This window comes from Aythya fuligula, chromosome 10 (assembly GCF_009819795.1).
Source record: "Aythya fuligula isolate bAytFul2 chromosome 10, bAytFul2.pri, whole genome shotgun sequence".
Taxonomy (NCBI): domain Eukaryota; kingdom Metazoa; phylum Chordata; class Aves; order Anseriformes; family Anatidae; genus Aythya; species Aythya fuligula.
Genome location: NC_045568.1, coordinates 246,874 through 271,556, shown reverse-complemented (window position 1 = coordinate 271,556; position 24,683 = coordinate 246,874). Strand labels below are relative to the sequence as shown.

The following is a 24,683-nucleotide window of genomic DNA, read 5'->3' as shown; positions in this document are numbered from 1 at the left end:
CACATTTACATCTAACAAATATTAGTGGATACTCTAAAATATTTATAAGTAGTTTTCAATACTTACTATTAGTCCAGGTTTTCTTTTCCACATTAGAAGAAACAAATCTACAGATTTATTTGGGAATTTCCTTGTATAGTTTTTAGGCAATGTAATGACACTACATGTCAGAAAAGCTATCTTTTGAATATAAGAGGTTTGCAGATGACCAAAGATATCCAGCTTGAAAGCAGTGTATTCAAATTATTCTCTCTTAAAACTCTTACCTCTAGAAATGTTTAGGACCCACAGGAAAAGCGTAGCAAATTTAACCAATGCATATTCTCCAGCCTTTCTCTCACCCCACAAAAGGAAAGACTAAGTTACAATCAGCTTTTTGTTTCTGATCGTTTGTTTCCAAATACTACGATATTCAAATGTTCCCATAGAAAACATCATCTGTGTTTTCCTTGCAAACTTTATCACCAGCTTCCTCTGCAGAAAGAGAATTAAAGTACATAATCACTTTTGGGAAAATATAGTGATTTTTCTCTGGTGAGATAGAAATTACATTTGTCCACTACAATAGTTTCAGAGGCAGCTTTAAATATCAGGATAGTTAATTATTAAAGATTCTGAGCCATAGTTTCTGAATACTTTGGAATGGTTTCTTTCTTACTGGGATTAACTTCGTATTACAGGTATCTGTAACAAAAATACTAATCCTGGTATGAATGGAAATGTGAGCACAGTGGGGCAGAACAGGTTAATGTAAAAGACAGAGAAAAAGCACCAGAAGATAATGCAGGACTTGAACAACAATTAAAATAGTGGACTATATCGATAAACACTACTATTTGCAAGGTGATCAAATGGATGAAACGTACTGTTGCTGTCAGACCTAAAATACTTTCACTCTCATAAAGGTTACAGTACAAATGACTCATTACTGAAGACCTTGTGATTGACCAACAGAAGTGTAAGCAAGAAGGCTGCAGTGTAACACCCCTGCCATCTCAGTGCTTGCCACTATGTGGGCATGAAACCATGAGGGAATTGCAATTATGAGGGAACAAGTATAAGTGGATAAAATCAACTTGCTTAAAGATATATATATATATATATATATCTTTATATAAGATATATAAGATATATAAGATATATAAGATATATAAGATATATAAGATATATAAGATATATAAGATATATAAGATATATAAGATATATAAGATATATAAGATATCTTTAAGCAAGTTGATTTTATTATTTTTTGATATTATTATTATTTTTTTTTTAACACATATCTCATTCCCCTTTGATAAGATTTCACACTTTTGTATTACCGCAGTACAGGAAATGCTATGTGTTTCTTTTTACTTAAACTGAAGTTTACAATGATATGCCTAACTGCTGATGTCAGATTTAGTGAAAACTGGAAGTAGTAACTCAGTGTTTTGCTTGAGCCACTATCTCTAATAACCATGGCCTTTCATTTATAATGTGATTCACAAAAGAAGCTTTGATGAACAAAATACTCTCCTTATCAATTATCAATATTATTCAAATATCTCCTTGAAACAAAATGAAAATGTTGCACCATTAAATGCAAAATGAAATTATCCAGTTAACACATAGAATCACTCTAGTCTCACATAGTCCAGAAAGCTACCTGTTTGTTCCAATACCTGATTCCATGTAGAAAACATTAGTTTACAAATAAAACGTGCTTCTCATTCACCCATTTCTGTTCTCCAGCAAGACCCACCAAATGTCACTTTGTTAACAAAATGAAGCTTTATTAACAAAATGAAGCATAGATGCAAATGATAATTAAACAACCCCTCTGCTGTCATCAGCTGGGTCAGGATTACAATGGCCTGCTATCAGATGGGAAATAAATGGACAAGGAGGTGAAATTCTTGTATCAGAGTACAGAGATTCTGAGATCTAACAGTCTAGAAACTTTATGGAAGACAGCTTTCAGGTATAGACGATCAGATTATTAAGAAGCTTTTTGTCCTTCACCTGCAAGACCAACTCTTTAAAATCACAATTTTGTTAAAACAGAATCCAACAAAAACTGCTTAAGATTCGAGTATCACATCAATCAGATATTTAATTTGGCCTTAGTTAAACATCTTTGGGAGATAAATGGAAATTAAGGGCATTAAGTCAACCTAAAAAAAAAAAAATCACAGTTTTCATCACTGTTTAATTTGCTATTTCCACAAGCTATTTTTAACATTATTGGAACGTTATGAAGGAGAGAGGAGGAATCTTCTTTACTTTCCTTAACATGCTTCACATTTTGGCAAAAAGTTTTTATTACTTCTGGAATTGTTTGTTGTTGTTGTTGTTGTTTCTCCCCACATTGTATTAGAGAAAGAAAAATAAAGTGCAGGAAAATGTCGTGTAAATGAGACAACCTTTGATAGCATGAAAAAAAAAAAAAAACTGATGACAAATTTCATCTGTTATAAACTACACAAACTGATTTATTCTACATTTGCAAGACTTGCAAATTTCTGATCTGCTATAATCACAACTTCAACTTGCAGATGACCAAAACATTGGTCAGTAGATGCTGAGGCTTCCCTTCTCACGGTGATATTTATTATAGACATTGGCGATCCAAGCCTAACCACACATGCCTGTGTTATGCTCAACCTGTCAGCAAGCATTTCTCTCACCCACAGATGGTAGTGGGGAAATCTTAACATGTCAAAAAAATTAGGAATTCTGGTTCTTTAAGTCATACAGATTTGCCATTCACAAGTTCAGTGATTATCGGACCAATTGAAAAGGGTTGACAAAACAATAAAAGTTAAACAGTGACACTCTTTTTTTATTAAATAGTTTTTATCTAGATTTTATCAATACACCCCTTCAGTAAGTCATGCAGAAACTTCTAGTAATAGATAGACTGATAGATTTTTTTTACTCCTTTCCTTAAATTCAAGTAACCAAACCTACAGTTTTTCAACACTCTTCAGCTTTTAAACTAAATATATCTCACTCTCTTGATGCACTCTTTGTTGAACATTCCATTTAGTCGTATTGTCAGAATATAAAAGCAATGTCACTAGTCACTAATATGCATTTATAAACAGAAATACCACTGAGGGCAACCTACAGACTTTACCCAATTAAAGGTGCTACGGTGCTACCTTTAATTGGTGTAAAAATTTCTTGACTTGGAATTGGAACAAATTTGGGATTTCAGAAACATTTGTTCTAACTCCCCTCAGCTAACAGCTATAATAAAAATGGAGACATATCTATGAAAATGCAGGTAGAATATAATAAAATAATAAACTGAGCACATAGCAAGTGTTTCACATGATATAATACAGACAGACATGATTTGAAATGTGACTTAGAGACAATATAACCCACATGTACAAAATACAGGATGACAGTTTTCTCCAAGAGTCTGGGGGAGTGATCATCTATCACCAAGAAAAAAAAGAAAAGAAGAAATAAAGCTCTTGGAAAACACACAACAACACACCACTAATTGCCTACAAACAACAGCTTTAGCCATAACACAGTAGGACTGCATTTGAAACAATCTATAACTGCTTCACCTCACCTCTACTTTTCTCTCTTTATCCAGTCCCAGAATAAAGCTGCTGGGGGGGGATGGGGAGGGGAGTGGAGAATCACAAACCACAGGGACACCAGTGAGTTCCCAACACAGAGCACTACTTGTTCCTCTGCCTGATGTTGGAAAACAGCCCCTCTCCTCAATTTCAGATCAAGCCTGCCATCTTGTGGGAGTCATATTCAGGTCAGCATGCACGTTGAACTCTTCCTTTCTTAAGGCAGCAGTCAAGATTTTTTGAACCCATCCAGGATGACGAAATAAAATCCAGAACATGTTTTTTTAAGACATGATGACTAAATACATGCTTAAACTTGTATTTGCCTCTGGTAATATTTTTTCTGTTACAAAGCCCATTTCATGTTTGCATGAAACTTAAGTCAGCAGTTGGCAACTACTCTTACTTTAACCATTTCAACACTTCTCATCCTCTCACCATTTCTGGGTGTGGCTACAGAAGATGATATGAGTCATCCTCTTCATGTTTTCTGTTGCTCTCCTGGATCTTCAACCCACTTCATTTAAGGGACTAGCTCTCAGGCTGCAAGTCCCAGTGTGAGAGATTCCTTCATAACAATTTTCAATTGTTGTATTAATCCTTTTATGGGAAGAGAAAGTACATTAAATAACTAGAAAAATTAGTTTAGAATGCAGTAATTTAAAATATATATCTATTACTAAAATCACCCAAATCTATTTTAGAACATATATCTGCTTTATTAAAATAGCCTGGTATAATTGTTAGGTTATGCTAACTATCCAAATATTCTTAAACTTTCCAAGAAGAGTATTTCCTGTACTTCACACTGAGATGTTACTAGAAATCAGCTAATTCAGGGCCTCTCCGAAATAAAATTAATTTTGACTACCTAAAGCGCTAACCTGCAATTTATGGGACTTCCTTTTTGCAAACACTGTAACCTTGTATTCTCCAAAACACGTATGTGCCTCTTGTAATCACAACCATCTGCAGCTCAACTGCACTTGACTAGAGCCATTTTAATTCAGTTCTTCAGGATGACTCACTTTTACCGAGGAAACAAAGATATAGAAGGAACAGTGAACGTTGTTTAACCTAGTTTCTGTTCCTCACTAATTTCCAGACACATAACTCTTACTCCATCAGTTAGCAGCTGGCAAAAGCTGCAATAGAATTATTATGATTTATGTAATGAAACCTTACTTCCCACACAAGCTACAAGACAGCTTGAGTACTTGTCTTTCTGTGAGCTACAGTATGCAATAATTTAGCTACACTATTCTGATCCTCTTTAGGGAAGAAGTGTGATGTGATTGAAACCACATGCATTAAGGTCAGTGCCTACCATGAGGTATTTACATGCTACCTCATCACGAAAATTCAGATTTTTGTCTGCTCACCAGTGTCTTCCTATCTTACTGTTACATTGCAAGTTATAAACACCTCAGTTCCAGCATCTTTTAAAATCTCAGTTGACCCTTCTTTCTATTTTACTTTAGAACAGCAGGTGAATTTTTAAGTATTATGCTTCAATTTCAGTTTCCACAATACCTCAGAATAACTTTTTTGCTATATCAAATAGCTTCCAAATTTTAAAGCTCAGATAAAACAAAATCATCAGACATTAACATGTTCCTGGAGTGATCTGATACCTAGCCACTGGGCAGAACAACACTGTAGAACCATTTTTCCTTATTAGATAAAATCACATTAAAAGCTATCTGTGTAATTGTAAACCTGGTGGGTCCTAAATAAATCAATGACTAAAACTAGGCTGAGCTCAGCACCAGCTGTTAAGAACCTAGTGTTACAGAAGTGAGAAAGAAAGTGCTTCACAACTGAGCTCAAGCACAGAATGACAAACCACTATGGATAGAGTGGACTACACTGCAATGAAATGCTATGTAAATATCTACCTTACTTTCCCCTCCTCTCACCCTGCACACTTTTCTATTTTAAATACTAACTTGTACTTGTCTTTTTACCACCCAGTATTTCCTTTATTATATTCCTTTATAGAAATGGCCACCCTCCTAAAGAAAATGTGCTGTTTGAATTAGGGTGATTAAATTCTCAGCCTTCAGCACTCTGTTCTTCTTCTCAGTGAAAAAGGCTTTTAAATTTTGTTCTTAAAAGCTTGTCTTAAAAATTCGCTCATGAGTTAATTCTACAGAGAATTAGTGCCAGTAAAGTCAACAGAACTGTACGCTGTTCACACTATTAAACAAACTGGGTGTTTTTGCTATATGAAGCTTAGCTTTTCCTTGACACATTGTATACAATACTTAAGAATTGACAACAGCGATTTAGTTCTAAGAAGAAAAATGTCTTTAAAGTAGGCCTACATCATTCTTAAGCCGGCTTTATAAATTCTTATGGATGGACTCATATTGCTCCACTGAAGTGAAACGCAGATAATGAGCCCAATCTGAATCACCACATGAGCCTACCTCCTTTTGACCACACAGCTAGAAACTGCATGTATGTTTTTGAAGCTGGAAACATTTTTCACTCTTTTAAAATAGTAATGTTCACCTATTAAGCTCTTACAAATCCTAGAAAACAAGCATGCCAGATACTTTATCCAGTTATGAAACAGCACAAAAAATAAAGATCAGAAGAATATCTTTATTTGCTGAGCTAATGTTTTTTTAATAATGAATAATTATCTACAGAATATAAGTATGAAATTTAGTCACTTTAATTGAGATTACTCTTTCTATACATATTTTGTAACTCTGTTGACCATCTATTTTAGGATAAAACCCATCAGCTTTGGCAAGGAAGTCCTAGTAAAATGAGCAAACCCCACAAGTCCCCAATTTCCTTGATCAGTATGTGCCCCTACCCCATACTTACTGCAGTTTTCACCCTCTGAGTTGTGCCAAACAGCTAATTGTAGAGCTGCGGTACACGAATTTACTGAAATAAAATTGACTTTCCCAAAACAATATCCATGTTAACCAAAATTGTTTTTCATTTAATTCACAGAGCAGCTCACTATGTATTGGAACAACAGCAGTGATGGCTAACAACGTCAGGAAGAGGAACGAGCAAATGAGGGCTTAAATCAGCTCACCACAAAAGCCCAGATATTGCAAAGCCTCATACCCTGATGTTCTTTCCTCCTTTTAAAAGAGAAATAAATATTCTGATGTTTCACTGAACTATTTCCTGTGGCTGTTTTACAGTTTTCTATTTGCCTTTTCTTAAGGTCCTGAATAAAATAAAAATAAATAAAAATAAAATAAAAATCACAACAGTAAAAGTAACAACTTTGCTTCTAATTATTTTCCACACATACCACATCCCTTGCCTAGGGAAAGGGACAGCCAAGCCCTTTTGTCAGCAAAGCCACATGTCAGAGGCAGTTTTTTAAAGAGACTTGCTCTAAAAATGATTGGTGATTGTCATAGAAATAGGAGTGTGCTACAAACTCAGTAAGCAATATGGAAGAGGGTTAGAAAAGAAAAACAAGGCATCCCAAATTTAATGATGGGAGAGATCCAGAACCCCAAATTTCAATTAGTTTTAAACAGCTGAAATAGTTTCCTGACTTAATTTTGCTCAAAAAGCCAGCAAGATTTCTTCCAGCCTTGAGGAAGCACATCGTAAATCCACACAATAACAAAAACTAGAAGATTTCCAATTACCCTGCACATTTTTTTTGAAAACAACATGTCATCCAGCTATTTTCATACTAATGCGCAGATTAAAGGGAGCAAGTGGGAACTGTGTCATTATCTTAGTTCCTTTCTTGCATATTCTCAACATTAAGAAACTGAGAATCTGCCACATCAGTAGCATCTAAAATTTCAAGGCTCTCAGTCCTTCAGTTGCTCAAGTATTGCTCCATACTGGCTTAGATAATAAATGGTCATAACATCAACAGTATCAGCTGAATTTTTCAGTATTTCTGCTTATCAATAACAGCTGAATTTGGCTTATGCATGGACTTTGCTGTGGTGCCCTCTAGTTATCAGACATTTACAGCAGTCACGTTATTCCTACTAACAGCATGTTTTGCTGCTATAATCTTGGTTACATGTGCTGGGGGGGAAGAAAGCCATAGAACCAAATGAAGCATTGCCAGTTTGAGAATTCAAGGACCTTTATCTTGCAGAGGTACCAAACTAAGCAGATACAACACCAATGAAACAGAGCAGCAGATTTTGTAAATGCCTATGCAATATAGGAGGGGAGAAAGATCCTCACAAAAATAACCAGGGATAATTTAAGGTGTCATTACCACTTACTCTCATGAAGTTTTCATCTGCCATAATATAACATCAGCCTTGATAGTTCAAAACTACTGTTAAAAGCTGTTTTAGTTAACCTAGGTGACTTTGAAACAAAGCAGATAAAGAATATTTCCACCCCTTGTTCTCCCAACTCTTTTGTACTTGGCACTGATAATGGCAGAAAAGTACCCAACTTACACTGATAAAAGTGGAGCCTTGCAGTCCTTTTGCAATCAAAGTGCACTATTTCTGCTCAATAACAGCCTAATCCAAAATTATGATAGAAAACAGAAAAATGACTTTCATCTTCCTTCAAACAAAAGCAAGCAACTGAACCCATTGAGGATACCAATCCCATACCAACTGATGGAAAAAAAAAAAAAGTCGCAGGCTGTTCTACAGACTACCCCCTCTACCCAGTATCAGCCATAACTAAACACTGTTCAGGAGTCAGCTGTAGGTAGCATTTTCACAAACCAGTTTTGTGGTTCAGCTTTATGCCAACAAAACTGCATCTAGGCAGCTGTTAAATGCAAGAGATTCTGCAACACATCTATTATAAGTTAAAGTTAAAAAGCAAGAACCTGCTAGGTAAGTTCTAAGTAAGTTTCTTTGCGTTGTGTTTATCTAAAGCTGAAAAAAAAAATGAGAGTTGAAAAATTCTAACTTTTGTAATCCTACAATTGACACAGGAGAAAAGCATCAAGGATTACAATGAGGTGCTGAGTGACAAAAGTAACAAGTCAGCAGCCATGCTAAGGAAAACTGTATTGTCTGGAATACGGACAAGAATTCCCACTGCCAGTAGGAAAGACCAGAAGGCAGGACCCAGCCACCCAGAAGCTGGAAAAAAAAAGATGATAACCCTGTGGGATTGTTGGAAGAAAGAGGCTAGACTCAATTTAAATTCCTATTTACAAGTGATCGTTTACTGGCTATTATAGAGAAAGGAGAAGTACAACTGGAAAGCATTTTGAGCCAAAACTTCAGTAGAAGCAAGAACATGGGAGTGACCAGAAAGTGGAAAGTGCTCCCATTTGCTTCACACCTCTAACAGCAGTAGGCTGGGCAAGGCCAGCACCTCTGAGGGTCAAAACTACTCTTCTTCATCAAGAAGAAACGCAGAACTTCCTTCCCATGCTCCCAAAGATGAGCTACTTGTCTCATAACAACAATTCAGCTAAACCCATAGAAACGCACTGAAAACCAATATAAGGATGCTAGACAGTATTTTACTGAGGTAACTATTCAACTGCGTAACAGAAGTTACACAGCTTGACATACATACTGTGATATGTGGGAGTAGAATAATTCATGTCACAGAAAGATGGTTTATATTAATAAAGAAGGGGGGAGATGTGAGAGTGTGGCCATGGCGGTCAACAAGCCCCATGGTTGGTGATAACATCAGACTGTTAATGATGAGGCCATCAGGAATGTAAAGAGTTTAGAGGGAACAAAGAAGGGGATTGAGAATCCCATGCAGTCGCCTGCAGTCTCTGGTTGCTTGTTCTCCAGCTACTTAAGGCATGGAAGTTTCTGGTGTGTTCTGGGCTGTTGGCGGGCAAAGTTGTTTGACCAACGAAAAATTGTTTTTGAAAAGGACTGCTGTGGGGTGAAGGGTATAAGAGGGGAGCCTGTCCTTAAGATGAAAAAAAGGCAACACGATATAATGAAGTTATGTCATCAATAAAGTAGTAGGAAAAAGGAATTAATAGGGACCAGCAGAATGAAGACCAGGACGGGAACAGACACATTGATCACCTCACGAAGATAGGTTCGGCCAGACTCAGCAAACTGCTCAGAGAAGCTTGTACAGAAAGTCGCTGGAAATAGGCGCACTGGAGCTGGAGAGAAGCAGACCCACGCACACAACTGCCCCTCACTGGTAAGCAGTTGCGCATTATGGGGAATCATACATCCTTAGGAACAAAGACTGTCCTGGTAACCTTAGAGCTTATTCTCCTTATTAACAATCAGACAGCTTAAGATCCTGAAATATGGGACCAAACTGAGGTCAAGGTGTGGGACTCTGCAGCTAAAAACAACAAGGTTGCAGTGGGATTGCTCGGCACCTGGTGAGCAATCTCTGAGGCCTTAAAGAGCCATGTGGGGCCACAGTCAGAAACGTGTGGTTTGCCAGATAGCGAGGGAGCTGTGGGCTCGTTTACTGATCCGACTGCTACGCCATGGGCCCCTCTGCTGCTACTGCCATCGAAGGCTTTTGCTGTTACGCCCTCTGATGACCTGGACGTGCCTTTTGACCCAGGCCTATTAGCCTTGAAAAGGAGATGGATATGCTTTTCTTTGATCTGGGAAGAACAGGATACATAAGGCCTGAAGACCGAGTTGCTTGACAACTTGAAGCGAGACATATTGTTCAAAAGGAATGGAAAATGGAGACTGTTGTTTGTAATCAAGAAAAGGAATGGAAAATGGAGACTGATAAGTCATGGAACTTAAAGGATTGTCTGTTACCTTTCCTGATTGTACGTATGTATAGGCATACTCGGGCTTAGTATGTGAAAGCAATGTTCTGTATATTTAGAATGTTTGATGTTCGTGTGTGCATGTTGGTGGAGCATAGACTCCCTGCACATCCAGCGCTGTTTACTTGCCTTTTATACCTTTTATAAATATTTGTTTTATAAATATTACAAAATTCAGATTGAGTTGAGACCTCATTTATAACACTGATCATTTCCTAGGCTAGAAAAATGAGTGTAATTTAGCTTTTTGTCCATGTAGGTCTCTCTCTCTCTCTTTTTTTTTTTTTTTCCCCTGCAGCATGAATTTATTTCTTTTTCTACATGGTATATAAGCAATGCAACAAAATCCTGGCTAAACCCTAGTGAACAACAGCAAGCAAGATCAGCAGAGTCTCAATAAAGGATCCCCACTAACACAGCTGAAATGCCTCAGTGCCTTCCCAACACCCAGTTCCCTTCATGCTAACACCAAACAAGGTGCTAAAAATCACATGGTCAGAGACAGTTTTCACAAAAAAATTGTCCCGAAGTATAAGAATTTGCCTCAGCTATGACTGAACTTCACTTCCACTGAACTGCATTTCTTTTTCCTGCAGTATAAAGTCTTTTTTATAATAAGTAGAAACTACTGACTTTTTAATGTCTCCTACAGCACAAATCTCAGGAAACCACAAGCCTGACTTCTCAACTGTACAGCACTTTGAAGGCTACTAGTAATAGCACAGCACAAGCATAGCAGAAGCATTGAGAGATTAAGACATTTGCTGTAAGTGAAAGATTCCATGAGTACAACTGGTGTACTGTTGAAGTGAACAGAGTTTTTCCATTTCCCATCCCCCATGACACTACAGCCCCATGGTCATCTGCTAAAAACTCAAAAACAGAATAAAAACTTCCTTTCTCATTCTCATTCTATTTAAATAATGCAAATTAATATAAATATTTCCAACATAAACAACTCTTGTACTTCTTAAAAAAAATAAAATAAAAAATAAGTCTCTCAATATAGCTGTCTACTAACCTCACAGAAAATTAGAAGTAAAGCTTCCTTACCAAACTTTTTCTTCCTCCATTCCTCCCCTGGCACACTGGTTTATTATTGCAGGACTATTCATGGTAAGTGCTGAGCTTTCAGAATTCATCTTTTTTCTAAAAAGGAAAAACAACAACAAAAACATTAAGACCATAATATAAGTGAAAAACATATGTTTACTAATTCACTAGGAAACCCACATTTTAAGGCAAGCACTTTTAAGACCAAATACAGTACATTTTACTCACTTAAGTAAATCTCCTAAATCAATGGGATTAATTGGATAAATACACTGTGAGAAGGATTTGGCAGTTTTGTGGACCTGCTAGCCTTGCCAAACTCAACACTGATTGTCTTTTGTTTACTCTTCTGAATAGGTGCCAGAAGAGTTGATGTCAGCAAGCCCCCATCCAGGGCTATGCATAGTGTCAGTTATGTTAATTCAGAGCAGCAGTCAGGGCTAGTGTTGCTGTGGAAGGATCCACAGAACACTAGAGAGAAAATTTGGATTTCTGATATTTAAAGATCTTTTCAGCATATTTTAATAACTTACAACCTATATTCTAGTAATTTAAGATCATACTTCACTGATTTGCAGAAAAACACAATTCACTCATGGCTGAAGTCATTCTCATAAACAGCACAGACAGCGCAGTCCTGGCAATAGCAATCCCCAGGCTATAGTGCTTCTAAAAGGTCTGTATGGCCAAACATGCTTCCAGCAAACGACTCTCATGTTAAGAACAAACCAGATCTCTAGATAAAGCAAGTTAATTTCACATTGAAACACTGCTAACATGAAACGTCTTACACTTTTTTTTTTTTTTAATTTTACTTTTAAAACAAACAAAACAAACAACCAGATCAAAAGCAATCTTCCTGATCTTGAGATTCCTAATTTGACTTCACACCTGGTTTCTATTATGAGCAACCCAAAAACTCAATGCATTACCAGAAAACAGGCCCACCTCTATACTAATCTACTAGAACATAACCAGAAAAGAGGCTATGCTTGATAAGATAATAACCCCTCACTTTTCGCAGGAAGGTATAAAGAAACATTGAGGAGCTGTTTAAAGCTTTGCAGAACCAGGGTCATGGTCAGCCCTGAGAGCCGTGGGCAGTTGGAGCCGACCGCAAGGCCTGCAGCCCGTCACTGGTGGGCAGGTGAGGCCCAGCTTCACAAAACAACTCCTGTGAAGAGAATGCCAACCTTGGATCCAAAATCATGGCCAAACAGGGCTGTATAAGTAGCCCTAAGCAAGCATGTTCCTCAGAAAGAAGTCCCAAAAAGCAGCAAATTCAGCCCTGACAGGACTCTGTGTCCTCTTTTTACCTCCCTTTCGCAGGCAGCACTACCACTCTGGGGAAAAACAAATGGACTTAAAAGACAGCAGCTCCAGTTTGCATTTTTTACATCCCTTGTACTAAAAAGGGATATAAATTCTGCACAGGCAGTTTCTGGGCAAATTTGCTTCCTGAGATCTTGTTTCAAAGATTGGAAAACCATTCTGAAAGTGAAGACAATGAAAGCCTTGCCTCTGCGAGGGCAAGAACAGAGCCTGGTAGCCACTGACCTCATCTTGATTCAGAGCCTGACCTCAAATTCACTCCTTATTCTGCAGTTGGATCACTGAGATGAACTCAAAAAAAAAAAAAAAAAAAAAAAAAAAAAAAAAAAAAAAAAAAAAAGGAGTAATTCTAGAAGTGGCTCAGCAGCAGGTGTTGAATTTTAAATTTTTAAATTATTACTTTCCTCTTCAGTGTGCAGTAATGCAGGAGGAGGGGAGATGTTTTTACAGATATTTTGAAGGAACAATGAAGGAGTCAAGGAGTCCAGACACCTTCTGCAAAGTCCCCTGTTTCAGGGAACAATTTCTCAACAAGGCAAATTACAGCCAATTTCTGCTCTACCTTGGGAAAGCCCAGATGTTTCAGTGATCACAGCAGTTGCACAAGCACCTCCTCTTACAGTCACTTAAACTACTAGGATTGAAGGTTCAAAGGAAAGTTAAAAGTAGCCTCTTAATTCACAAAGTTGCAACCCAAAAGAATGAAGTTACAAAACCACGAGTTTGCCATTCCAGAAGAAAAACAATAAGTAAATCTACTGTTTGCTTATGAACTAGTACTGTACTGTTAGAGTACAGATTGTTTAACCTATGAATAAAAAAGTATTCATCACTCTCCTCCCCACCTGAAGAAACATGAAGAAAACACTCCAGACAGAATTGCACTAAGAATCCTATGCTGAAACTAGAGCAACAGCAGAGGACAGAAAAAATGATACCAGTTACCATGTTACAAAGTTTTCCTCTGAACAATTGATAATAAGGGCTGATGCTTACCTAACAGAAAATAAATGACACATGGCATAAACCCAGTTTCTCTTATGTTCCACAAAGAAAATGAGCTGAAGTAATATAGAGCTGAATACACCTTGTCAAACTGCTCAGCTCCCTCATGTTCCCAGTCTAGTCTCTGAAATTATCACTAACATCGTACTCCTTCACGCCCACAGCCTCGGGGTCTTACAAAAATCTGCATCTGGTGTTTTCTGTAACATACGCAGGGAGGGCGCAAGAGCCAGCATCTATTCATTTGAATAGCAAGGGTATTATCCACCAACATCAGAGAGATACCTATATGCTGGATAAAAACAGTGGGCTTCTGACAAACTGGATACTGTGAGTCATACACAGCTCCTGCTCTTACAGCCTCCACTGCTCAGATTCCAGTAGTAGGATAGGTTGGGCCAAGGCACCCAATGAAAGTGCTACCCAAACATGCTCCTCACTTAAAAACACGGAGGAGGTGGGCGTAGCAGCCAACCCATACAGCAACAGTCCAAACATCCTTCCTCAGCTGGCACTACATAAGTGGGGATGGGATCCTCCAGTATGCCTGGCCCTCTCCCAGCCCTGCGCTGCGGCAGCATGCTTCTGCAATATGGGAGCAGGTATCACAAGCATCCTTCAACTTCCCACCCACCAACACCAAAGAACAAGCAATGCTCCTGCAACGCCCACCATGTAACCCCTGCCTGCTGTAGTACAAACTCCCAGCATCTTGAATGACTTCTGTCTGTTCAGCTTTCCAATCCTACCGTTCTGAGATGGAAGGGCTTCTCACAGCCTTGGGATCAAGCACTTGCTCACGCTGCTACCAGGGCATGACTCCCACTCCTGAGGCTGGCCAGCAGTGAGTCAGACAAGCTTCTGGAAAACCATCGGGGATACTCCAGTCAGCCTATTCCCAAAAACAGGTCTACGCAGGTCCTAGAGTGCTCTTTACTAGGAGAGACAGGTAATTAAACAGCTGATACACACATCACTGACAAGTTTTATGGCCTTGTCAAAATACCAGAAGATTCTTAGCTTCTAAACAACAAATGGAAAATTGGTATCTATCTACAATTTCCAAGGCCATGGATATCAAATATCATCACTTCTTCTCTTACTTAGAAATAATTTTTATGAGAAATTCTCAGCCTGCAGATTCTATCCCGACTCACTGTTGTGCCACAAACAGTTCATCGGCTCTTCCTTCAGAATAAATAACTATTTCTAAAATAAAAACTTTTGTATTTTAGGATGGAGAGAAGGATACATTTCTTCAAGCACTAAGAATATCTAAAGTGAACCAAGCAAAATTAAAGATAAAACTGGCAAAATACAACTTTGTTTGGAATATGCTGGTTTATTTTTCAGCCAGAGTATAAAAACTATGTCCAAAAATGAACATCCAGTAATAGCAACATCTTAAAAAATTAAACACAACTCAAGAAACAAAGGAACAAAGTTAAGGAAAAAAAAAAAAAAAGACTATTCACAGGTGCTTCGTTCTATATCACCATCCAACTCTTGTTCGGACTTGAACTTCATGACATAGGCACTATACATGATGAAACTTGAAGGAGGAAAATAAATCTATAATCTTTTTTCTTAATAACTGGAAGGCAGATGCCAAGGCAAGTCAGTAAATATCAGCTTAAGAGACTGCTTAAAACATATTCTGTTCCTTACCCTCTGTTTGCATACTGAGCCTTGACTGTTCTAGATAAGATGCACACACTCGAATTAGGTGTTGCCCTAGAGATCATGCTCTGCTTTCACAGGAAGAAGTGGGCAAAAGGCAGTTCCAGGACAAAAACACAGGAAAACAATGTCAAAGACTTTATTTATAGCGGCTATGTTTAACACTACAGTCACTGTCTTTTTGAGGCAACATCCTTGAAGAAACATCCATGCTGCGTTTGAAGAGACATCAGAAATTTCACAGAATCACAGAATTATCTAGGTTGGAAGAGACCTCAAGATCATCAAGTCCAACCTCTGACCTACCACTAACCAGTCCTCCACTAAACCATATCGCTAAGTTCAACATCTAAACGTCTTTTAAAGACCTCCAGGGATGGGGACTCAACCGCTTCCCTGGGCAGCCCATTCCAATGCCTATCAACCCTCTCAGTAAAGAAGTTCTTCCTAATATCCAACCTAAAACACCCGTGGTGCAACTTTAGCCTCATCCTGTCACCAGGCACATGGGAGAATAGTCCAACCCCCACCTCGCTACAGCCTCCTTTAATGTACTTAGAGAGAGCGATAAGGTCGCCCCTGAGCCTCCTCTTCTCCAGGCTGAACAAACCCAGCTCCCTCAGCCGCTCCTCATAGGACTTGTTCTCACTAGCTTCGTTGCCCTTCTCTGGACTCACTCGAGCACCTCCGTGTCTTTCTTGTAGCGAGGGGCCCAAAACTGAACACAGTACTCAAGATGAGGCCTCACCAGGGCTGAGTACAGGGGGACAATCACTTCCCTAGACCTGCTGAACACACTGCTTCTTATACAAGCCAGGATGCTGTTGGCCTTCTTGGCCACCTGAGCACACTGCTGGCTCATATTCAGCTGACTATCTGCCAGTACTCCCAGGTCCTTCTCCGCCAGGCAGAACCACTTCCAACCACTCAGCTCCCAGCCTGTAGCTCTGCTTGGGGTTATTGCACCCCAGGTGCAGGGCCCGGCACTTGGCCTTGTTGAACTTCATGCAGTTGACCTCAGCTCATCGGTGCAGCCTATCCAGATTCTCCTGCAGAGCCTCCCTACCCTTGAGCAGATCGAAACATGCACCTACCTTGGTGTCATCTGCCAACTTACTGAGGGTTCACTCGATCCCCTCATCCAGGTCATCGATAAAAATCTTAAAGAGGACTGGCCCCAGTACTGAGCCCTGGCGAACACCACTAGTGACCGGCCTCCAGTTGGATTTTACTCCATTCACCACAACTCTTTGGGCCTGGCTATCCAGACAGTTTTTAACCCAACTAAGTATACATCAGTCCAAGCCATGAGCAGCCAGTTTCTTGAGGAGAATGCTGTGGGAAACGGTGTCAAAAGCCTTGCTGAAGTTAAGGTAGACCACAGCCATGGCCTTTCCCTCATCCACCCAGAGCGTCACTTTGTCATAGAAGGAGATCAGGTTCGTCAAGCAGGACCTGCCTTTCATAAACCCATGCTGACTGGGCCTGATCGCCTGGTTGCCCTGCAAGTGCTGCATGATGACACTCAAGATAATCTGCTCCATGAGCTTTCCTGGCACTGAGGTCAAACTGACAGGCCTATAGTTCCCCGGGTCTACCCTCCAGCCCTTCTTGTAGATGGGCGTTATGTTTGCTAGCTGCCAGTCCACTGGGACCTCCCCTGATAGCCAGGACTGTTGATAAATGATGGAAAGTGCCTGGCCAGCTCCTCTGCCAGTTCTCTCAGTACCCTTGGGTGGATCCCATCTGGCCCCATCCAAGTGCTGTAGCAGGCCGCCAACCATTTCCCCATGGATAGTGAGGGCCACATCCTGCTCCCCATCCCCTTCCACCAGTTCAGGGTACTGGGTATCCAGAGAGCAACTGGTTTTGCTGCTGAAGACTGAGGCAAAGAAGGCATTTAAAATTTAGCATAGCTACTCTTCTGTGACTATGCCAGGCTACCAGAAGGAAGCATGCACTCACAAATTCTCTTAGGAGCTATGGCCACAGGGGAAAAAAAAAAAAAAAAAAAAAAAAAGAAAAAAAAAAAGGCGTTCGCCTTTCATTTAAAACACCAGCTTTGATGGACTGATGCATTTGCAGTCCATCTGCCTCATAGTAGATTCTTAGGACCCATAATTGCAGAAAAAAGCCTAGTAGCAGTGAGCCATTGGCTCAAGAACTGAAGAGTATTATATTTTTACATTTATATTTAGATTTTATTCTGGAAGTTTTGCATTTTCCTTATATGGCCAAAAAGGATCTAGTACAGCACAACACTTAATCCTTCAGACACCTACACAGATCACCATTTCAGGACCATTTGAGCAGAAAAGATGAAAAGATTCAAAAAAGGAGTTGAAGCCCCCTCACCCCATGGGCTCAAAGCCATCTTTAATTTCTATCTAGCAAAATGAGGAAAATATTAGCCAATCTTTCTAATCCCATCCCCCTACACAGAAACTTTTTTTTTTTTTTTTTTTTTTTTTTTTTGCTTTTGTTACAAAGTATATCTGTGACCACCATCAAAAGTCTTTTTGCCTTTCCTTTCATTCCCTACTTGTATCTCTGGACAAGTAAGAAACTACAGAAGTGACAGTTAAAAAATTAAAGTATCATTCAACTGCTATTCACAACAGTTAAAGTAAAACTAACCAAAGTATTCTGATAAAATATATTCCCACAGCTCCTCACCTTCACTAAAATACTTCGCATTGTTGACATTGTATTTAGTAATACTTGGCTGAGAAAAACTCTGAAGAAAGTTTTACTGATACCTAAGACTTCTCAGTGCAGAAACAGTAATTATTCCTTTTAAATAAAAAGGTGGCAGTAAAAACACTACAGTAATGTGTGTGTACCACAAAGAAACATCAGGAGTGTTACACACAGTCACTCTCTCAAGCAGGAGTCTCTATACTCACAAAGCCTAAACAAGAGATAACTAATTAGCAAAAATGTATCATAACATCTTTAATTTTAAAGAGCTGACGTTCCAATTCCTTACAAGCTGTGCAGAAGTCTAATTTCCAGTAACAAGCACATTTACTCTTGCATTGTTTTCTGTGAAGTCATATTTCCAGGTACATATTATGACATCTTGATAGCACTCAGCTGCTATCCAGGAAGCTGCCTTAGGCAAATAGCTTGTTAAAAGGCAAAATTAAACTTTAAAATTAACTTCATTTTTTAATTGCTTAACAACAAGAACCAAAACAATCTTTTATCCAAATTGTTTTTCTGATGTTCTCAGATACTGCAATTGCCAAACATCTTTGTACCACTAATGCGTACTTCAGTAAAATCAGTGAGAACTCAAGAAGCACTTAAAGAGTATTTCTCCTGATTACAACTCCAAGTAGCAGGCAACGCTGAGAACCTTCACATTGCATAACCACTTCAGACCGAGCCTGGCATACCGTAAAGTTTCTTTAACACACACTATGGTTATTTCAAGTAAATTTTGACTTCAGTGAATGCATTATATGTCAGTACTTACCATCTTTAAGTCATTCAAAAATGCATGTGATGCACTGAAGAATGAGGTTTTGAAGGTCCTTTTTAAATACATATATTTGAAAAGGTTTTCATTACTCTCCTTGAGACATTTCATTAAATACTGTTCTCTTCAGAAGAACAGATAAGTTATTATCTAAGTACTTTATATAAGTGCTATAAGTACTTTATATAGTACTTTATATAAGACCCACAGCAAGTATCAAGCTTGGCTCCTTCGCCCTTATATACCCACCTGCTATAGGCACAGAGGTGGTCTAACCAGTCTTACACAAAAGGTAATGTTTACTTTGGAAATAGCATGAATATTATATTTATTCTCAGCACAAAGTAGATGAAAGGTAAAAGGCAACAGTCACGCAAATACAAATTCATATCAGGCTGAAGCCAGAGCACTGACATGGAATAGCGCTCTATGCTGGAGAAATATAACCTTCTGTGAGACACTGTTTTCTAGCCTTTTATTTTACCAATGTTTAGCTCTTTTCCCCAAAACAAGCCAAAAGTAAAGAAAAACAACCAATTATGTTACAAGTCATCTCCAATCACCTTCAAGGAAAGCACATAGAGAAATATACCATAATTCGGACTACTGGTTTAATTTGTTCTGCATATCAGCAGATTTTGTAACAGTGTCTTTCAGTGGGATAAAGAACAGAAGAGCAAGGACTCACCTGCACTGCCTGATCTGCAAAGCTATCAGGAGCTTTGAGTCTTTTAGTAGTTTCAATTGAGAAAATTTAGCAGCACAGGGGGAAAAAGGGAACATTTGGGGCTCTGTTGTCACTTCTAGGGATGGTAGCTGATTGCTGTATCAATAAAGAAAAGGAATTATTTAGTGTTTCAGTGCTTAGTGTCTTAGTAACACACAGCCAAACCTCTCTTATATGATTAGGAAAAAGCTAACATTAGGAAATGCTAGAAGATACTTGAGCAGAACTTTTTACATAGAGTGCTTAAAATGCAGAAGGTGCACACAAAGTTAGAACTACTGTTTAGAAGAATACCCCACAACACTAAGTGCTGTATGCTAGTCAACAAACATATCAAGGAATTATGTGCCAGTGATATGTGACAGTAATTACTTATGTCATTCTGAGATAAATCTGTTTTGCTCTGGACCAAAAGATCCAGATGTTCCTAATATTTCAAGTACCTGGCTTCAGCACCAGACAGTAAACAAAACAACATATCCATCCCATCAGCGTGCAAGAATAATTCTCCAGTGCTAACCATTTACCACTTTACACTTTTCCCCCCTTCCAAGTTTTTTTTTCTTTTCAATAAAGCAAACAAAACAATACAGTAATCATAATCCAGCTTCTATTGCAGATTTATCACTAGCCTTTAGCCGTTTTGCAAAGAAAAAAGGAGCAAAAAGTTACACTGATTTTGTTCATACACTCTAATTTCAAATACAAATCCAACTACTTTTACGCTAAACATACTGCTTTGTGTTTTGCAGTTGACACTATGAAGCAAAACAATGTTGAAAAGTTATTTACAAAGATAAGGAGTATTTATGTTCCCAATTGAGTGACTCATACAGCTAGCAATTTCTTAGATTAATTTAACTCTATCCACCTCAAACTTCTGAATTTGATAGCAAGCACTGTGCAAAGCTAGACAAATTTCAGGGACAATTTCTTAAATTAAATATATATATATAAAATATACATATATATATATATATATATATCTGAAATTTGCATTTAAGTAAAGTATTTTTCATGCTAATTACAGGTGCAAAAAAAAAAAAAAAAAGGAAAAATCTAGTAATCTAGTATAATCTAGCAGTAGTCTAGTATAAAAGTAATGCAACTTCTGCTACTTTTTCATATTCTTCTCTTCCTTTCAGTATATTTCAGTTTCCGTCAATTAAATAAAAAAAAAAATAATCATTGAAAATAAATGAAAACTAAGAAAAACCCTACAACTGCTGATAAAAGCACAACCCATTTTCCCCTTTATCAAAACTATAATCACCAGGGAACTAGCACGTTCAAAAATCTATCTGCCTGGAACGGGCATCAGATTTTATCCTTGACATTAAAATTATCATCCATTCAGCCTATTATCTTAATAATCATGTTTATTTAATTCAAAATTACTACACAGTTTCATGTCTTTGAAGTTTGTCAAGTTGTTTCTGCATTTATTTTACCAGACTTAATAGACTTGAATGGCTGACAGAAGCTGTATTGTTCTAAAATTACCTTCTCTGTCTTTAGAAGCTTTTCATCTGCAATTGCTAAGCACACCTGGAATCCAAACCTACCTGGGAGAGCTTGCAAGATTCTCTCTCCAAAGAGCAATCAACTTGCTTGAAATAATTTGTTCTAGGATATTCATTATTTATCTGTGGAACATCAACAAAAAGCTAATTTTGACAGTAACTGTTTTGGTAGGCGAAGTATTTCAAGGCTCATACTCAGACAAGAACCTTGCCATCTACAAGGTGATAGCAGGTTTAGGATACAGCCATCAGAGGCTGCATCACACAAATGTGGCAGCTTTTGGTGCTGGACTGCAATTCATGTATGCCTCTTACCTCTCCCAGCTACAGAGTATCTGGATCCATCAGGTAAGGCCATGTACTAGAAAAAGCTGTCAGCCACCCCCCAAAACACGCACTGTCCAAATAGTTGTGCTTTGCCATCTTCTCCAAAACAAAGGTGATAGTCAAGACAGAATCTTCTGGGAGAACACTACCTGGACACACTGTAATATTTAAAATTAAATAAATAGGATTCCTGATACAGCGCACATAGTGCAATGGGCATACTCTTCTAGTTATAATCTTAAAAATGTATCTCAGAAAAGTGCAGAAGTGTTTAAAATGAATAGAAGTACAGCTTTCATTAGTTCAACAACTAAAATGTTTGAGAGATGATACCAGCACAGCAGCTGTTCTTGCTCTACAGAAACCACACAAGATAACACCTGCCAACTTTCTAAGTTTATGCAAACTTCAGTGGTATAAAAGCCGATAAACCTTTCTGAATACAAGTTGTACCACACACTGTGTACCACACCTACAGCGTGACAAGAAGAACTGCAACACTGCGAGGATAGTTAATCCTAGGTAGAAAGCAAAATCAGTAACAGTATAGGGCACCTTTCTATTCCCATGAAGTTAAGCGGTAGCCTGTATGGAACACAAAGCACCTTCAAGCAGCTCACAGACCTCTGATTGCATGCTTAGTCAGCTTTGGAATCCTTAGGCTACTCATCAAGCGTGCGATAAATAAATATGCATGTACCTGTGTTTAGATATTAACAACCTGATCCACTAGCATACTAACTGCTTGTTTTCATGGCTGGGTTCTATACAGGGTTGAGCACCTGATAACTGATCTCTGCTGACATTTCTATAATTGTCAGCAAATTGCTTCATGTTCAACCCTGGTTGATGGTAGATGGGAAAACATTTTTTTTTTTTTTTGCTTGTTTTTACACCCTCTGTAGTAAATTTGGGGGTTGAAGCTGCCACAGCTCCATGCTATATAGCTATTTATTTCAGAACAGCAGCTATTATAATCCTTAAAAAAGCATGGTGTTTGTCTACCACAGGTTACTGCAGTATATTTAGTGAGTTCTGTATTTTCCAGTCACTCACCTACTACAATAGTTCTACATGCTTTTAGAGATTTGTGCAAGACCACAGTCACTTGTTTATTTCAAATATCATACAACTTGGACAACACACCCTTACAAGCTGAGAGCCACAATTTAGTAAAGAATCAAAGGGACTTACAGGACACAGAAAATATTAGATATATGGAGATAACATTTTCCTAGTTAATAAGTATAAATGCAAACACCAAATTTTCAAGACTTTCTTTGTACAGCAAGCTCAAGTATTTTCATGTTTCCACCTTTTATTTCAATGTAGTACTGCTCTGCTCAGGCTTTTGCAAGTTATTAAGTACTTGAATACCTTCTAAAAGTACAAAACCTATCTACAAAACCTAGGTAACCTTGCAATGCTTAAAACACTGAAGACATACGAATAACATTCTAGCATACACAGAATTTAAGGGATTAGGTTAATTGTCTTTAACATCTAAGGAAACAGATTAACAGATAAATGTTAAATGAGAAAACACATCTCCCGTTATCAATATAAGAATTACAGACAAACTCTGAACAGGAGCAGGTATCGCTCCGCTTCACTTCCCAAACAGGAAACGAAACAGATTTTTTTATCTTAAGGACACATGGTCTGACTGGGCACTTTCTGGAAACAACTCCACACAATACACCTCCAGATCATGCACACAGAAGACTCCACAGCTTGGAATCTCTCCAGAACAACTGTCGCACAAAAGCAGTCCTGGGAAGAAGAAACTGCACTATTCAAAGCAGAGCAGAGGACCAAGAAATGTGCAGGGAATGATACTGAATGTTACAACATCTCGTGGGTCACAAGGCCTTGTCACACTGCTAACTGATTGGCATGATTATGACAGGAAATAAAGGGATTGCTGTTCAAAACAGTATTTTGTTTAGTAAAATGGGTAATAAATATTTACTGAACAGCTAAGAAGTTGTATGTATAAAACATTTTAGACAGAAAAGCTAAAATCCACACCTGATGAGCAAAGATAATCCCTGTGCACTCTCTCACTTCACGTATCCTGGGCAGCGCTTCACACACTCCCTCCCCTCCAAAACCCCTCTATTCTGCAGCAAATGCCTTAAACTCTGTTTTCCCAAAGCCATGGCTTCTCCTGCATTGAATTCAAGTTCTGTACAATACAGAGCCCATCTCGCAACTTGTTGTAGTCAGACTTCTGTACACACTGCAGAACGGTGTATTTAACTGAATTAATCCAGTAACAAACGGTTAGGGATGGTAGTTTTCTCTACCCTTTCACTAGAAAGAAGCAGACACACGAGGTACTAAAGGACTAGATTTATATTTAAATCTGATAAGTGTATGTATGCAAACACTGACAAGATATGCATCAGCATTTACACACATGTGCAGGATCTAAGAGCCTGCTGAAGAAAAATAAAGGAATCAGTTAGCAAAGCTAGATTTCTCCTGAGAACGTAACATGTTCCTTGGGAACCACACGCTCTGGTCAGCAGACAGCAAAACGTGAGCACTGTGACACGAGAGGCAGGCAGGAACCACCTCAGGGCGCTATCACCAACACAGCCCTCCAAGCCCCCCTCTGCTCCCCCCTCAGCTAGGTACCCGCTGCCCTCTCAGGGGATGCTGCCCCCCCCCCTCGCCACGTACTCCAAATCTTCCGTAGCCGCAGGCAAGGTGCCGTTTTTTCCCTCGTTCTGTCGCCTACGGACCCCGACAACCTCCTTCCGCTGAGCTGGGCTGAAGGCTGGGCTGGAAACCGACGAGGAGCGGAGCCCCCTGCTAGGGGCTGGGGCCGAGAGCTGAGGGAATGACTCGCTTGTAACAGCGGCTGCGCTTCTCAAAGGAGGCGAGAGACACCTGGGACTCTGCCCCTTCCTCCTGGGAGCTTTCCTTTTGGACTGACGCTCGTGTAACCGGCCCTAACGAGTAACGAAAACCTTTGAAGAACTAAGTACAGCTAAAACGGGTGCTGAGCCCCGGGAGGGTAGCGGCCCGAGCGCCCGCCGCCTCCAACGGCCGCTGCCGCTCCTCGCCCCGCTGCCGCCCCCTCAGGGACCCTCACGGGCCTCCGGCGGCCGCGGGTCCCTCAGGCCCCGCCCGCCCCAGCCCGCCCGGTGAGGGACTCCTCCGTCTCCCCGGGGGACCGCTAAGAGCAGCAGCGAGGAGGGCATGAGGAGATGGAGGAGGCGGCGAAGCGTCCCAGTCCCCCCCCACGGGC

General features: G+C 39.2%; 1 protein-coding gene across 1 annotated transcript in view; it reads right to left on the bottom strand.

Moving 5' to 3' along the window:
- Positions 1 to 24,267, bottom strand: part of ARHGEF3 (Rho guanine nucleotide exchange factor 3) — a 132,132-nt gene extending 107,865 nt beyond the window's left edge. The window contains exons 1-3 of the mRNA XM_032194153.1: positions 24,113 to 24,267; positions 19,536 to 19,670; positions 11,347 to 11,442 (exon numbers count right to left, since the gene is read on the bottom strand). Coding sequence (XP_032050044.1) covers positions 11,347 to 11,442; positions 19,536 to 19,630 — 191 coding nt within the window. The 5' untranslated portion in view covers positions 19,631 to 19,670; positions 24,113 to 24,267. The remainder of the gene's footprint in view (positions 1 to 11,346; positions 11,443 to 19,535; positions 19,671 to 24,112) is intronic.
- Positions 24,268 to 24,683: the final 416 nt, after the last annotated feature.